Genomic DNA, 16,427 nt, shown 5'->3' with positions numbered 1-16,427 from the left:
TTCTTCTTCTTCTTCTTCTTCTTCTTCTTCTTCTTCTTCTTCTTCTTTTTTTGATGTTTATTTTTGAGACAGAGATAGAATGTGAGCAGGGGATGGGCAGAGAGAGGGAGACACAGAATCTGAAACAGGCTCCAGGCTCTGAGTTGTGAGCACAGAGCCCGACATGGGGCTCGAACTCATGTACTGTGAGATCATGACCTGAGTCGAAGTTGGACACTTAACCAACTGAGCCACCCCGGTGCCCCACGTGGATTGTTTTTTTGACCTGAAGAGAAAAACGAGGACGTAATTATAAGTCAGCCGTGAGGGTGAGGTGGCAGTAGGAGCCATTATGAGCCACCGATATATTCTGAAGAGCAGGAGGTGTGTCAAGGAAAGATGATTCCTGATGTGGGTGTTTGGGTGGAGAGAAGAGAGATGTACATGTGAGGTGATCCAGACATCAGCCATTGGTTATCGTGGCAGTGAGGAGGGTGAGGAGAATTTGCAAGACAGACCATACGAGAAGAGTGGGCAGGGTTTGAGGGAGTATGGTTCCAGTAACTGGGGGAAGAAGCAATGGAGAAAGGATTTGAAGACTATTCCTTGTGGGTGAGATGTAGACGGGAATCAGGCATCATGGCTGATGGCCTAACAGCTGATGGTGTTAGGAACCTGAGGGCTTAAAGGGAAGATAGCAATTGGAAGAGGTTTAGCTTTAAGTGGGGTTTGAACTTCCAAAAGCAGGTGTCATGGCCAGTAAGGAATAAAGTACAAAGGGTAAAATGACCGGAATGACAGTGCAAGCAGATAGAAGTCCTTTGGTTCTGAGTCTGGAGGGAGAAAAAGGGAGGCTGGGGCACACCAGCAATAAATGTGTTCAGGCAAAAATAATAAATAAATAAATAAATAAATAAATAAATAAATAAATAAATAAGGAATCAGAAAAGGAATGAAAAATCATTAGTTGACAGAGGAGAACTGATTAGTTTATTGTTTTATAAAGGAAAAGGTGAATGCTTTCAACCCTGTAATTCTAATAGTTGACTGAATATATAAAAAAAACTAGTGCGTGACATAAAACTTCTTCTAACGTTATATTTGATTTCAGTTTTATTTGAGTTTCATATTCTTGTCTTAAATCTTAGAAGTTTGGCACCTACATTTAACTCTCCTGTGACAAAAGACAGCAGGTGTTCTGTGGAACTCAGGTAAGAGGGAAAGCTGTGACAAAGAATCTGGTTACAGATATGTTCGCCCCTTCGACAAAAGTTTCTTAAGGGACTGTTGTTCGTCAGCCAGGCTAAATTATATTTCTACCTGAACAGTTTAATTTTTTAGTACACTCAGATCCGCAAAGGATCATTGTCTCCTGGAGACAGAAAGTTTAGATGAATCCAGGTGGAATGTGGTAAGTGTAGATCTACTGGATAGTTATGTGAATTTTTCTGACATCCATGGACGTTTTTAATATTGAAGGTAAATATTTCTATAAACCAATCATTTCTTAGAAAAGACTCTTGCAGGAATCCGAACAGCTCCACTTGAATATGTTTTCCACTTTCCAGCTCCATTCCAGATTTCACTTTGGAAAAAGGTTCCCCTTGTGGTAGATTGCATGTTTGGGTTTGAATAAAGTATCTAAAAAAAATGAAGCCTATTTGCAATAGGAGGACACTGAATACAAGTTTAAAAGAATCTGCAAACATTTCATAAGTCCCTAATACACACCTGGCACGGTTTTGGGCATTGGATTTAGAGTGGAACAAACAGAAACATCTTCCGCCCTCACAGTTTTGTGGGGAGAATAATTCGATGAAAAATCTGTAATTAAGACGCATGGTCTTAGAAGCAATGACATGGTAAGAAGTGGAAATAGGAACCTTGGGTTTAGTGTGAGGGGTGAAGCAAGGCTTCCTGTGGGGTCACCGGTGTGGGGGCGCCTAGAGGATGAGTTAGGACAGGGAGGTGGAGAAGCTCTGTGGCTCTGCAAAAGAGCCACATGTGGAAAAGTAAAGGTAGGAAAGGTAGGTGAGTGTTCAAGGAGCAGAGGCTGTGTGCTTGGAGTGCAGGGAACAAGGACACGGTGCCATGAGACAGGCTGGGCAGGGAAGTAGGAGACTCCTTATAGGCCATCTAAGGACTTTCTGGCTTTGGCTTAATGAAAAGGAGGCTATTGGAGAATTTAGGCAATAGAGAGACATGATCATACTCCATTTTTTCACACTCGTTGCTGTGTGGCTCATGAAGCAGCCTGATAGAAGGTTGGACTAGTGTATAGCTGTTGGAGATGAGGAAAGTGGGTGCATACCAGTGATAGGTTTTGGAAGTAGAATTGGCAGGGCTTAATGATGGAATGCAGGACAGGAGAGAGAGGGGAACCCCAGGTAGTTACAGACCTAGGCAGGCTCAGAGAACATGCTCATTTCTCTTATGACAGCTTGGTGATAGCTGTGGAACATAATACAGCACTTCTCTCTATTTTTTTTATTAAACATTTTTTTTTAATCTTTATTTATTTTTAGGGAGAGAGATAGAGACAGAGCTCAAGCAGGGGAGGGAGAGAAAGAGAGAGACACAGAATCCAAAGCAGGCTCCAGACTCCAAGCTGTCAGCACAGAGCCCGACGTGGGGCTTGAACTCACGAACCGTGAGATCATGACCTGAGCTGAAGTCGGACACTTAACACACTGAGCCACCCAGGCGCCCCATGGCACTTCTTTCTAAAGTTTTATACTTGAGATAAAATTATCATGGCTTTTGTACCAGCCAGAAGTTGAACGTAATTACCAGAGGTAGTCTGTTATTTTGGGAGCAGGAGCAGGCGTAGCTATCCTTTGTGATTCAAGAGTTTCTGTGGAGTAGACTCTTCTCATTTAGAAGGAGAGAGCCATGTTTCTTGTAGAGTCCATTTTGCCAGTGACATTAAGGGAAAGTGGAAGGGTTGGGAGGCTGGGTGGGCAGTGACCATTGAACCTCAGAATAACCATGTATTTTTTATCTTTTAAGGTTTACCAGTGATTTTACAGAAATAGAACCGATTGGTTCAGGTGGATATGGACAAGTTTTCAAAGCAAAACACAGAATTGATAGGAAGACTTACGTTGTTAAACGTGTTAAATATGATAGCGAGTAAGTAGTAAATGTTTTATTTCTTTGAATGAGGTGTGTGAACCTGCACTATTCTTTTTTTATGTTTTTCTCTTCTTCATTAGCATATTATTTAGTTTTTTCTCGTCTTCCTCAAGCTCTATCATCAGGGGCTTGGCTTACTGTGAAATGACCTCACTTTACTGTGGTTATTAAAAAAAATAATAATAATATACCATTGATCATTCTTTTGAGCTTGTCTTGATGAAAATAGAAGTAATAGAATCATCTAGCTTACAGTGACCTTTGAGATTTTCTGGTCTCCTCTCCTTTATCGGAAGGACTAGGAGACTGAGACCCAAAGCTGGGAACTGATCTGTCAAAGGTAAATAGGTAACTGTTTGTCTATTATTGCATCATACACCACTCCAAAATGTAGTGGCTTAAAAACAACAGGTATTATTATCTCTCATGGTCCTCTGAGTTGGCTGTGGCCATCTGGGCCATCCTCACACGGGGTCTCTCACGCATTTGCTGTCAGAAGTCATCTGAAAGCTTGGCTAGTGATGGCTGTCGCACATGGCTAGCAGTTGATGCTGGCTGTGGGCTGGAATTTCAGCTGTTAACCAGAGCGCCTCTACGTGGCCTCTTTATGTCACCTGGGCTTCTCACAACCTAGTCGCTGCATTCCAAGGATTGTCCTCAGAGAAAGTCATCCCAAGAGGGAACAGCAAAGGCTACTTTTGACCTAGTCTTGGAAGTTCTACACAATATCGGTTAAACAACATCACTAAGGCCAGCTCAGACTCAGGTAGAGGGCAAAAAGACTCTACCTCTTAATCTGAGGAGTGGATGTATGTATGGGGAGGACATGAATTGATGACCATCTTTGGATGCTACCTACTATGGTAACAAGGTGGAGATTTAGAACTTGTTTTCTGGAATGCTGATCCATTGTGTTCCCACTATAACCCCTTGCTCCCCATGTTTGTTTCATGTATTATCTGCACCCACTTACTCCCACCCTTCCCACTTACTGGATAGAACTCCTGCAGAAAAGAGAACATGTGGGAAGGAAGTATTAAATCACAAGCTCACCGGTTCACCAATCTTGCTTGTTGGTTTCTGACAGTTGGACTATGTATAACTTGGTATACCTATCCCTCAAGGACTAGGGAAGGATATGGGAAACAGATATGAGCTATGGAAAATGACATGAGTAAAGGAGAAGCAGGCATGGAGTCCTGGCCATTCCTCATCTCAGCCAGACACACCTACTTCCCTTCCCACGGACAATGCCTTGCCTTGTCCACCTGGCATCAAAACAAGGCTTTTTTTCCCGTTACATTATTTTGCTTAACATGAATGAAGTGTTGTTCTTTCCATTCAGTAGCATTTTTCTTAATGGTAATATGTAATGATGATAAGAGTACAGTATCTTGGACATTTTTAGTAGCTTCATAAATTGGTATAACACAGTTAAAAATATACGTGGAGGGGCACCTGGGTGGCTCAGTCAATTAAGCATCCAACTTCAGCTCAGGTCACGATCTCGTGGTTCGTGAGTTCAAGCCCCACATCAGGCTCTGTGCTGACAGCTCGAGCCTGGAGACTGCTTCAGATTCTGTGTCTCCCTCTCTGTTTGCACCTCTCCATGCTTGTGTTCTCTGTCTCTCAGAAATAATTATTAAATTAAAAAAAATATACTTGGAATATTTATACACCTTGACCCATGGATTTCCCATCTGGGAACCTATTCTAAGGATATTATCCAAATTATGGAAAAAGTTATACAAGAAGATGTAAATCACTGTGCCATTATAACAGTGAAAAATTAGAACAAACTAAAGGTCCAGCAACAAAGGAATGATTAAGTATGTTTTGTTCTCTCCCCTGTTCGATGGCTAAGCTTACATACGGAAAATATTCAGACATGAAATGATATGATGCTGGAATTTGCTTCAGAATAATCCAGGGAAGATGAGGAAGTGGGTGAGAGTATAGATGAAACGAGATTGGCCAGGAGTTAATAACAGTTTCATTTGGGTAATGGCTAGGTAGCAGTTCATGAAATTATTTGCTCTACTTTTTTATACTTTAGAAATCTTACATTAAAAAGTTTACATGATGGTTATACAAATTGCATAACAAGGAAAATGGTAAAGATAACCTGTTATATGGAGAAATAGGATAAAAACTATATACTATAATTACAAGTATATAAAAATATATAGGAAGAAAGACTATAAGAAACAATCCAAAACGATAACTGATTGTGTTAGGGCTGTTGATGGATGAGTACTTTTTTTCCCTTTATTTTTACAAATGTTATGTCATGTAGTTATGGAACTTTGCAAATTAGAAAATGGAATTGTAAAATGTTTGCTTATCTTTTCTCCTCATTGAAATCTCAAATTTATTCCATGTAGCATAGCATTTTCTCAGCTCTTGACTCCAGATCACTATAAAACTCCCACACGTACAGTGAAGTCTTGCTTTCTCTGCGTAGATATCTCCTTTGTGTATTTCTGTTATACATTAAAATTTTTGAGTTAGGTTCATCATGTTGCCTGGGTTACCCTTGCTGCCCTATTAGGGTTTGCTTATGAAATCCAAAGTGATTTCAACACAAGGTTAAACAAAATATGATGTATGAATTAGCAACCAAAAATGCTTGACTGGCATTTCAAAGACGACTACAAATGGCTTTTAAAATGTCTGATGCTTGAACTTGATTAAGTCACTGCTTTTTCTCATGTTGAGAGTGAGGACAGCCATGTTTTTTCTGTGTGTTCAGTTTTTCCTTTCGAGTACTCCTGGCCTCCATTCTAAAAACTCAGGGTGTGGGAACCACGGCAACTGTTTCATAAGGGAGCGTAGGTAGTTGTCTTCTGTCACCTGACTTGTAGTTCATAGCAGGGATGATGCTGACACTTTTATGTTCCCTGTTTCTTTAAAGCAGGAAGGCAGAGCGTGAAGTAAAAGCTTTGGCAGCTCTCAATCACCCAAATATCGTTCACTACTACAGCTGCTGGTTTGGCGATGATTACCATTCTGTGGACAGCATTAACACTTCAAGGTAACTAAAAAGAATTCTCATAGCCCTAACAGGATGGAAGAAACTGTTATTTACTTGGTGTAGGCCAGAAGATAAGGCCATTACATTTAATTACATTACAGAAGATAAGTTATTACATTTAATAATCACCAACCACAAACACCGTTTGAGACAATAATCTTGTCCTTGCTTCTATCCCTTGCTCCACACTTGCTTAAAAAAATTTTTTTATTGTCCTCAACTGTTTTATTTTTTTTAATTTATACGTTTTTTTGTTTTCTTGTTTTTTTTTTGTTTGTTTATTTATTATTTTTAGTAACCTCTACACCCAGTGTGGGGCTCGAACTCACAACCCCAAGATCAAGAGTTGCATGCTTTTCTGACTGAGCCAGCCAGGTATCCCTGTCCTCATCTGTTTTGAAAATCTCAGGTTTAGCTTTTTTGTCTCCATTGTTTAATTTGTAGGCTTGCTCACTTACCCCGGCTTCAGGCTAGGCTGTACATGCAGTCTTAGGAAGAAGGTTTGAACACATTATGGATGCTATAGCTGGAAACCCCTCCTCAGCTGCCAACACTTTTCTGTCCCTCTCAGAGACTCCTGATTGTTGGGGTGCAGTTAAGTGGTCTGTCTCTCTCTGTCTCTGTCTTTTTTTTTAATATTTTAAGTTAAGCTCCATGTCCAACGTGGGGCTTGAACCCATGACCCTGAGGTCAAAAGTTACATGCTCTACCAACTGAGCCAGCCAGACACCCCAAGGGGTCCCTTTTGAATACAACCACACCACTTACAGTGGAGTGGTGGGCATTGAAGATAATTTAAGACCAAGGAGGTACCCCACCTTGCATCACTCATGCTTTGTCTCAGGTAAGACCCTGACAAAGGACTGGAGGTCTCTAAAGACCTGGCATCTGCTTCTGAAAAGTCAGCCAGTGTTTCTTGGGGACTGTCCTCACTGAAATCCTGAGGACAATGAGGGTCTGTTCATTCATTGACTCCCACCCCCAGCACGAGCTCCATCCACCCCATGTGATTGAGAGCTTTATCATTAGTTTCAGGACTCATCGACCATCAGCATACAGACAGGACTTCTTCAGCTTTCAGCAGATTTTTGGCTTTCTTTTCCTATTTTCTAACCAACATAAATTTGAAGAGAATAAATTAATATTGAAGCCAACTTAGTTTATAAAGCAAGATAAAAACATGGTTAGCAAAATTAGTCCTCGCAAGTATATGTCATAGCAATTTGTTGGCATTTCTCTTTGAGAAACGATCCTTACACTATTGTTTTCGATTTGTTTTTCTGTATTTCTCTCTCATTAAACTATAACCCCCATGACAGCAAGGATAGTATCTAACTTGTTTTCTCATCTCTAGGTGACTGTTCTAGGCCTTTCACAAAACAGATGCTCAGTAGGCCAATAGTGAATTAAAATGTTCCAGAATTACTTTATGTAGTAATGCAATTTGGTTTTCCTTAATTCCATTGTATTGGTGTTGCTATTCCTTTCTACTAGCAAAGGTGATCAAGGACCCTTACCATTAGAGAATGGGCAGTCTCATACTTTGTAAATTACTTAACAAATAAAGCTCTGGACATTTGGGAACTTACAATTTAAGTCAAAAATGATTTATTGTATTTTGATTCAAGTTTATTACATTTAGATTTTCATGTTTTTTTAAGTTTATCTACTTATTTTGAGAAAGAGAGAGCATGTGTGTGCACATATGGGAGCAAGGGAGGGGCAGAGAAAGAGGCGAGAGAGAATCCTAAGCAGGCTCTGTGCTGACAGCTCAGAGCCAGATGCTAGCAAGATCTCATGAACTGTGAGATCATGACCTGAGCCAAAATCAAGAGTCAGACGCTTAACCGACTGAGCCACCCAGGCACCCCTAGATTTCTGCCTTCAGACATGTTTTGGGATTCTTAAGAAGATGAAGTATAATTTTAAAAAGAAATGTTATTTTTTTATAAATTTCTTTTTATTGCTATTTGTAATATACTGTGAATTTTATATCCAGACCAAAGACTAAGTGCCTTTTCATCCAAATGGAATTCTGTGGTAAAGGGACTTTGGAGCAATGGATTGACAGCAGAAGAGGCCAGACACCAGACAAACATTTGGCTTTGGAATTGTATGAACAAATAACAGCAGGTGTGGATTATATACATTGCAAACAGTTAATCCATAGAGACCTTAAGGTAAATGAAAATGTACTTTGTTAGGAATTGATAAATATGATTTAGTAATTTTATTTTTTTTAATTTTTTTAATGTCTGTTTTATTCTTGAGAGAGAGAGAGAGATGGAGTGCTAGTGGGGGATGGGCAAAGAAAGAGGGAGCACAGAATCCGAAGCAGGCTCCAGGCTCTGAGCTGTCAGCACAGAGCCCGACGCGGGGCTCGAACTCACGGACCGCGAGATCATGACCTGAGCTGATGTCAGATGCTCAACCGACTGAGCCACCCAGGCGCCCCTATGGTTTAGTCATTCTAAAACGTATCTTCTGTAGTTTTAGAATTGATTAACAGTCCTGAGGAAATAGTATCTCTGATCCTCTGAAGTTAGAATGGATCTAGCTCTTGCCCCAAATACCATTCCATAGGACCATTCAGAGGATCTTCAGGACAAATCAATTTATTGAGACAGTGAGCCTATAGGAAGGAGCTCATTCACTTCTGGTCCTATCTGGCTGCTCTGTATACTTCGCTTGCAAACACTGCTTCAGTAAACTACCTTTGCATGCAAAGAATTACTGTGGCTACCACAGCCAGTGGGCTGCTTTGTCATTGCCTCTGCTGCTACTCAGGCTTGTTTCAGAAGCAGAAGGGACTCTGATGACTGGCTTTGGGAACATGATTCTCCCAATTTCTCAGTCATTACTCTTTTTTTAAATATTTATTTTTGAGAGGGAGAGAGAGAGAGAGAGAGGGAGAAAGTGGGGGAAGGGCTGACAGGAGGGGGCCAGGAGATCCAAAGCAGGCTCCGTGGTGACCGCAGAGAACCCAATGTGGGGCTTGAGATCATGACCTGAGATTCAGTTGTATGCTTAACCAATGGACCCACCCAGGCGCCCCTATCAGTCATTATTCATGACGGCAATCATAGCTACTGGGTCCAGAGTCTAGAACTTTCCTGGCCTTTGGTTAGACATTTCTACCCCGTGACTGGAAAATTGTAATCCAAAACTTGGAACACACAGCATACCTTTGTATTTTTATTTTCTGCTGGCTTCCTAACTTCTTTTATGGTTGAGATGAGCTGTTTTCCCATTTTACCTCCTCATCAAAATCAAAGAAGACAGAACAGCTTTTCACAGCCTCCCTCACTCTCTCTTCCCTGTAATTGGCCTACTTCCATCACACTTTGGCCATGCTGAATCCTATCACGGAGGCTTTGCTCCTCTTCTTCTTGCGTGGAACATTCTTCTGTCTTCTCTGGTCTCAGGCTCTTCATGTAGTCTTTCCTGATGACTCTGGATCCAGGAGAAGCACCTTTTCTGTGTAGATCTTGGCTGTTTGCTTACCCCACCCATCTAAAATAGTCAAGAATAAGGATGAAACAAAAGAGTTTCTTGAGTAAAAGAAGGACCCATAGTTGTAGTTGTTGGGCCTACATAGGAATAATTGGCCCATAAAAGATATCGTGTCTTTGGTCTGCCCAGGAGCTGGATGGCCAAGGCCTTTGTGTTGGAGTCCACCTACTTTCATCTGCTTTAATATCTGGAGGTGCTCTTTGAAGTTGGAATGTTGTAATAACTGTGTTCAGAAAAATACATTTCGATTGGCTATGCCTTCACCTTGGAATAGGTGATATATATATATATATATATATATATAGAGAGAGAGAGAGAGAGAGAGAGAGAGAGAGAGAGTGTGTTAAATAACAAATTAAGCACATTTATTTACTTATAAAGTAACCTGCAAATAAATGCAGAAGTTTGGGTATTAACTCCCAGGCTCCCCTGCTCTGGATGAATTGTCGAAACTGACTGGTGCTGACTGGATGTTCCTTTCTCTAGCACGTCTCTTGCCCGTTCTCTCCTGTACCCCATACTTCCTGTTGCCCTGTGTCACAGTGTTCTTTTCTTGTGTCTGTTTGCAGACGATGTTTGCTCCGTGTCTGTAGTTGCTCAGAGATCAGACCTTAATACTCTTGAGCCTTCTTTCCATCTTCCAACTTTTCTAGCTTCTCTACTACGATTGCTGCATGCGCTATCTTACAACATTATTGACAAGAGTCTCATTCTGAGAATCTCAAACTTAGAAGAGATCTTAAAGGTGTCGACTTCAATCCCCAACAGATCCTGGACTCATATTTGCAACATTTCTAACCAGTGGGTGTCCAGCCCCACCTTGAATACTCTCTGACATGGGGACTCTCAAATTCCCATTCCTTGGACCACACTGTTAGTTTATTAGGATATATTAAAGCAAACCTTTTGGTTTTTTTCTGCCCTCCAGTCCTGGATCCATCCCTTTGTACTGTACAGAGTGAATCCACTTCCCACTTAACATGTCTCCAGAGATTTGAAGGCAGCAATGCCCAAAGCCCTCTCTGTAGACAGAGAAATCCTTATTTCTTCAGCTGGCATTTTAAAGACCTGTGATATTAAATATCCTGTCTGGGGCTACCTGTGTAAGGGTAAATGTCTTATAAGGAAATATAAAAATAGCCCTTGTTAAATGTGATTTGGATATGTGTTAACAGTCTGTCAAATTGGTGCTTATAAATTCAATATTGGGTTTCTTTTTTTGTAGCCAGGTAACGTGTTTTTGGTAGACACAAAACAAGTAAAGATAGGAGACTTTGGACTTGTGACATCCCTGAAAAATTATGCAAATCGGACAAGGAATACAGGAACTCTTCGATACATGAGCCCAGAACAGGTGAGGTCCCTTTCCTTTCTGTCTATATAGTTTTCATTTCTTTTGTATTTTTAATTAGAAAGATAACAGGCACCTCTTATAAAATTAAAACATCACAGAAGGATATAGGAGGAAAGTGGAAAATTCCCTTTAACCCAACTTTCTATCCCTACTCTTCTCATAGAGTCTGTTGTTTATCCTTTTGGATCGTTTTCTGTGAGTTATAGACATTTATAAACACACATTTGTATATATATGCAGACTTTTTGCACAAAAATATAAAGAGATGTTTCTATAACTGACTGTACTGTTGTTTTGTGGCTTTTTTTTTTCACTCAACAATGTATCATAATCTTTCCGTACCAGCACAGACGGATCTGACATCCATTTTAGCGACTGTATTGTATACTGAAGTATAGCTCTACCATCATTTATTTAACTGTTCCCTTATTGATGAGTGTTTATTTAGGCTGTTACCAACTTTTTATGTGTTTTCCTCCTTATCTTTGACTCTAAAAACACATATTTCTTTTTTTTTTAAGTTTATTTATTTATTTTGAGAGAGAGTGTGCTAGTGAGCAGGAAGAGGGGCAGAGAGAGAGAGAGAGAGAGAGAGAGAGAGAGAGAGAGTAAGAGCATCCCAAGCAGGCTCTGTGCTCAGTGTGGAGCCTGACACGGGGCTCGATCCCACAATCATGAGATCATGACCTGAGGCAAAATCAAGAGTCCACCACTTAACCAACTGAGTCACCCAGGTGCCCCTAAAAATGAGTATTTCCATGATAATCTGTAATAGATTCCTTTAAGTGAAATTACTGAGTAGGCTGACAGGTGCATTTCAAATTTGGTAAATACTGTGAAATTGTCATTCGGAAAAAAGTGATTCTATTATGCCCTCTTCCCAAAGTGTAGGCCAATGCTGCTTTCTCCTTCACACTCCCAACCAGACTAGGGTGCTAGCAGACTGCATTTTGGCCTCGGTGATGAATGAGTATCCTGATGTTTTAGTTTGCATTTTTCAGATTTTTAGTAAGGTAGGCCATCTATATATGTATGTACTTACAGCTTTTCTGCAGATTTTCTATTCATGTGCTCTCCTCATTTTTCTTAATTAGGTTCTCTGTTCCTTATTTCTTTGTAAGGAATATTTATATATTTTGGATATTGATTCTGTATCTGTTAACCATATTACAGAAATGTTCTTGTGTGACAACTTAAAATCGTCTATGCTACATTTTAAACAAAGAAATAACAAGAAACCATCATCAAGGAGAACATTTGAATGTTTGTCTTATGTGTAGTTTCATTACTCTAATAGTCTCCATTTTTGGTTGATAGCTTATTGTCTGTTTTCATCTTTTTGATGTTTGAGAGCCTAGGGTAGAGAGGAAATCCACCTTCTTCCCTTGGGGACCATGTGGCATAAAAACATAATTTAATTTTTTTTGTGGAATAGGAAACTGGAAGAGAAACTTTAACTCCTGCACCCTGTATTGTCACCCTAAAATATTTTTGAAAAAATCATTCCTCATTGTGCTTTTCATTTCCTTAGTGGTTTTTAAACTGAAAAACATTTTATTGAGAAATAATTTATACATCATGAAGTGTATGTATTTTAAAGGTACATTTGTCATTTGACAAAGGCATATATACCTGGGAAACCCATACACTTGTGAAAATGTAGGACATCTCCCTGGCCTGTGAAAATTCCCTCAGGCCCTTGCCAGTCCCTCCCTCCTTCCCAGAGGCAGCTGGTGCTCTGATTTCTGTCACCACAGATTACTTTTCCCTGTCTTGAGCTTCATATGAGTGGAATCATATTTTATGTATGATTTTTTTTTATTGTATTTGATTACTTCAGTCAAACTAATGTCTGCTGGAGAACCTCTAGTGGTTGTTTATACCAGCAGATTATTCCTTTTGATTACTGAGTACTATTCCGTTGCCTGAATATACCACAGTGTGCTTCCCTATTCTTCTGATGGTCATTTGGATTGCTTCCAGTTATAGAACATTATGAATACATATGAACATTTGCATGAAAGCCACTTACTGGGAACTCTTAACTATTTCGCCTCCTGCATCTTTTTTTTTTTTCAACGTTTTATTTTTTATTTTTTGGGACAGAGAGAGACAGAGCATGAACGGGGGAGGGGCAGAGAGAGAGGGAGACACAGAATCGGAAACAGGCTCCAGGCTCTGAGCCATCAGCCCAGAGCCCGACGCGGGGCTCGAACTCACGGACCGCGAGATCGTGACCTGGCTGAAGTCGGACGCTCAACCGACTGCGCCACCCAGGCGCCCCTCGCCTCCTGCATCTTATTTAACACTACTGTCAAGCTCTGAGGCTGAAATTTTTGTTATCCCCATTTTATGGCTGAGATTATTCCACCATTGATGGTTAATTTACATGAGTGATGCAGCCAGTTAGTGACACATTTGAACCAGGGCAGTGAGACTCCTTAGATCTTGCTAATAAACACGCATTGTTACATGATATAAGATAGTTTGGTCAAATAGCTGTTTTGGTTTCAGAAGCCATGGATGTTTATATCAGGTATCTATCAGTAACAAATATAAACATATTTTGGTCTCTTTAGATTTCTTTACAAGAATATGGAAACGAAGTGGACATCTTTGCTTTGGGGCTAATTCTCGCGGAACTCCTTTACATATGTCCCACTGTTTCAGAAACATTACAGGTAAATAATATCACAAAAAAGAATTAAGCAACAAAAATTATTAGCAGTCATCTCCAAAGTGCTGCTACAGTAACTGCCCTTATGTGAGGATAGACTTGAATATATTAGTATTGACTGAGAAGGAAATACGGATTTAATCTTTCACACAGTTGGGCAACCAAAACTTTTTGCTTCAGACCAGAAACTTTGGTCTTCTTTTAAGGTGTGTACATCTCACAAAACTAAAGCTGTTTCTTCTTATTTGAGTCAGTCAGTAAAATTTTATTGATTGCCTGCTTTACCTAAGACACTGTGCTAAGTGCTACAGGGTTTTAAATGTGAATAAGCCTCGTTCTCATGGAGCTTTTATTTTAGAAGGGAAGATACTATAAGAGAATGCTCTACATGTTTTTGGGAAAAGACATGAAGTCTTGGGGAAACAGGACAGAGATCTTTCCAGCTGTAGCGATTTAGGTTTCATGGGGTATTTAAGTTGGGCTTTGAAGGATTGGTTGGCTTCTAATAGGCCAAAATAGGAAGAAAGATCATTCCAGCCTTCCTTGTGCAGAGGGTGGGACTAGCAGACAGAATCATTTTTCTTGGAGTAGTAAGTGACAAGGAAGGGATGGTTGGCACACTGGAGAGACGTGTTGGGACTAAATTAAGGCAAGATTATGGACTTTCTTATGGGGGCAGTGGGGAGCTGCTAAACGTATTAGGCAACCGGAGGGATATCTTGGTCTGAAGCTCAGTAAACGGACTTGCTGGAGCCAACAGCCTTCCCTGGACAGCAGGGATAATGAAAATACCTAGCACGTAGGATGCCAAAAAAGGATGAAGGGAAGTAATGCAGATGACGCTCTTAACACTCAACATGTTGATGTTAAGGATGGGGAAAGGTGGGAGAGGAGAGTCCTGCTTGCCTCTGGGCCAAGAAGCAAGTTTGGTTTTCCTCCTGAGTGAATAACTTCCTCATGAATATATATATGTGTATGTGTGTGTGTGTGTGTGTTTTATTTTCAGATTTTTAAAGAGCTAAGGGACGGCAAGTTCTCAGATGTATTTGATGGCAGAGAAGTAAGTACTTGAAAATAATCAGACTTTTATTCATTTCAGTGTTCTATTTATTAGTATTGACTCACTATCATTACAGAAAATTCTTCTGCAAAAATTACTGTCACCCGAACCCACGAAACGGCCTCATGCATCTGAAATACTGGAGACTTTGAAGGAGTGGAGGAATGTAAAAGAGAATATGAAACGAAGCACATGTTAGAGCTGCCTTAGATATTCAATTTTTCTATAACTGTCTAAATTCTTCTAGGGACACCTATTGGGTATTTACCTTCTATTTTTATTTTCCTCTTAATTTTTCACTAAATTTTAAGAAGGTTTGAATCTTTTTTTTTTTTTTTTTAATTCAAAAAACATTCAGACACTTTTCTTTTCCTGAGCTTATCTTCTTATTATAAACATAGGGGAGAATATCTCTCAAATTTTTAAAATATTAGCAAATCAATTAATATTCATTAAATGTCCACTGTTTCTAGGCCAAAAATATATGAGATCTCTCACTGTTTGAAATAGCTAATTTAGAGAAATATGGTACTCATAAGAAGATAAGTAATATACAATCACTTTGGAAAACAATTTGGTATGATCTGGTAAAGTTGAAGGTGTATATACCCTCAAAGCCATCAATTTGGTTCCTACATGCTTGCCTACCAGAATGTTCATAGAAACCTTGTTCATAACAGCCAAAAGAACAAAAAACAACGTACATCACAAGAAGAATGGATAAACTGTATTTTTTCATACATTGTAATACTATATAGCAGTGAAAATGAACGAATTATATAGCTAGGTGCAATAACATGATACATCTCTGAGGAACATAATGTTAAGCCAACAAAGCCAGTTACAGAAAACATATACAGAATGATTCTATTTACATAAAGTTGCAGACCACGCTAAATGAAATACTTTGTTTAGAAATCCAAACAAATGTGGTAAAACAATAAAGGGAAAGAAAGGAATAAGAAATTCTACATTTTGATGGTGGTTTTCTGAGGAGGGATGGAAGTGGTGTGATAGGGGAAGTAAACTTCAAAGATAACAGTTCACTTTGTTTTAAGTTTATTTATTTACTTTGGAGAGAGAGAGAGGAGAGAGAATTCCAAGCAGGCTCTACACTTACAGCATGGAGCCAGATGTGGGGCTCGAACTCCTGAGACACGAGATCATGACCTGAGCCGAAGTCAAGAGTTGGATGCTTAAGCATCATGACTGAGTCACCCAGGCACTCCTCACTTTTTTCGTCTTAAACCAGATGTTGCATTCACTACTGTTTACTGTGTACTCTTTTTTATCTTAAATACATTTTGTATCTATTAGAACAAACACTTTAAAGAGATAACTGTGCTAGAAGGCAGTAGGTAAGCACAGAGAAGAATCAGTCTGGAGAAGTTTCCAGGAGATCACTTTCTACTGAGGTATCATGGCATACAGCTTAGAAGTGGCATTCCAGTGAGACTTCTAAGTAGGCTAGGGATTTAGACAAGTAGTGAGGAGCAAATATGGGCAGGAGTCTGGACAAGAGCCATGGCTTGAGTTCTGGAAAAGATATACCTAAGAATGTTGGGTACACTTTGTTTCCCTGAATTGCTGGAGAGAATACCAGAAGATAGTTTGGGTGACATCTTGGAAAAAAACCTGAGGGAAAAAACCTGTCATATAATTTTACAGTTTTTAA

At 39.8% G+C, this 16,427-nt stretch overlaps 1 protein-coding gene and 1 non-coding gene across 5 annotated transcripts in view; one reads left to right on the top strand and one right to left on the bottom strand.

Moving 5' to 3' along the window:
- Nucleotides 1-15,723, top strand: part of EIF2AK2 (eukaryotic translation initiation factor 2 alpha kinase 2) — a 34,044-nt gene extending 18,321 nt beyond the window's left edge. For 2 of the 4 annotated variants that reach the window (XM_040496521.1, XM_040496522.1), the window contains exons 9-16: nucleotides 1,128-1,190; nucleotides 2,989-3,111; nucleotides 6,029-6,148; nucleotides 8,148-8,328; nucleotides 10,887-11,015; nucleotides 13,595-13,696; nucleotides 14,699-14,752; nucleotides 14,829-15,723. In XM_040496521.1, the coding sequence (XP_040352455.1) occupies nucleotides 1,128-1,190; nucleotides 2,989-3,111; nucleotides 6,029-6,148; nucleotides 8,148-8,328; nucleotides 10,887-11,015; nucleotides 13,595-13,696; nucleotides 14,699-14,752; nucleotides 14,829-14,951 (895 nt within the window). In that variant the 3' untranslated portion in view covers nucleotides 14,952-15,723. The remainder of the gene's footprint in view (nucleotides 1-1,127; nucleotides 1,191-2,988; nucleotides 3,112-6,028; nucleotides 6,149-8,147; nucleotides 8,329-10,886; nucleotides 11,016-13,594; nucleotides 13,697-14,698; nucleotides 14,753-14,828) is intronic. The other 2 variants (XM_040496523.1, XM_040496524.1) reach the window with 2 other exon arrangements.
- Nucleotides 6,804-6,876, bottom strand: TRNAK-UUU (transfer RNA lysine (anticodon UUU)). Its single transcript has one exon. It is a non-coding gene; the product is annotated as a tRNA-Lys (tRNA).
- Nucleotides 15,724-16,427: the final 704 nt, after the last annotated feature.

This window comes from Herpailurus yagouaroundi, unplaced genomic scaffold (assembly GCF_014898765.1).
Source record: "Herpailurus yagouaroundi ecotype Mexico unplaced genomic scaffold, PumYag 188, whole genome shotgun sequence".
Classification (NCBI taxonomy): Eukaryota; Metazoa; Chordata; class Mammalia; order Carnivora; family Felidae; genus Herpailurus; species Herpailurus yagouaroundi.
The sequence above is the reverse complement of the archived record's forward strand: the minus strand, read 5'-3'. Positions and strand labels throughout refer to the sequence as shown.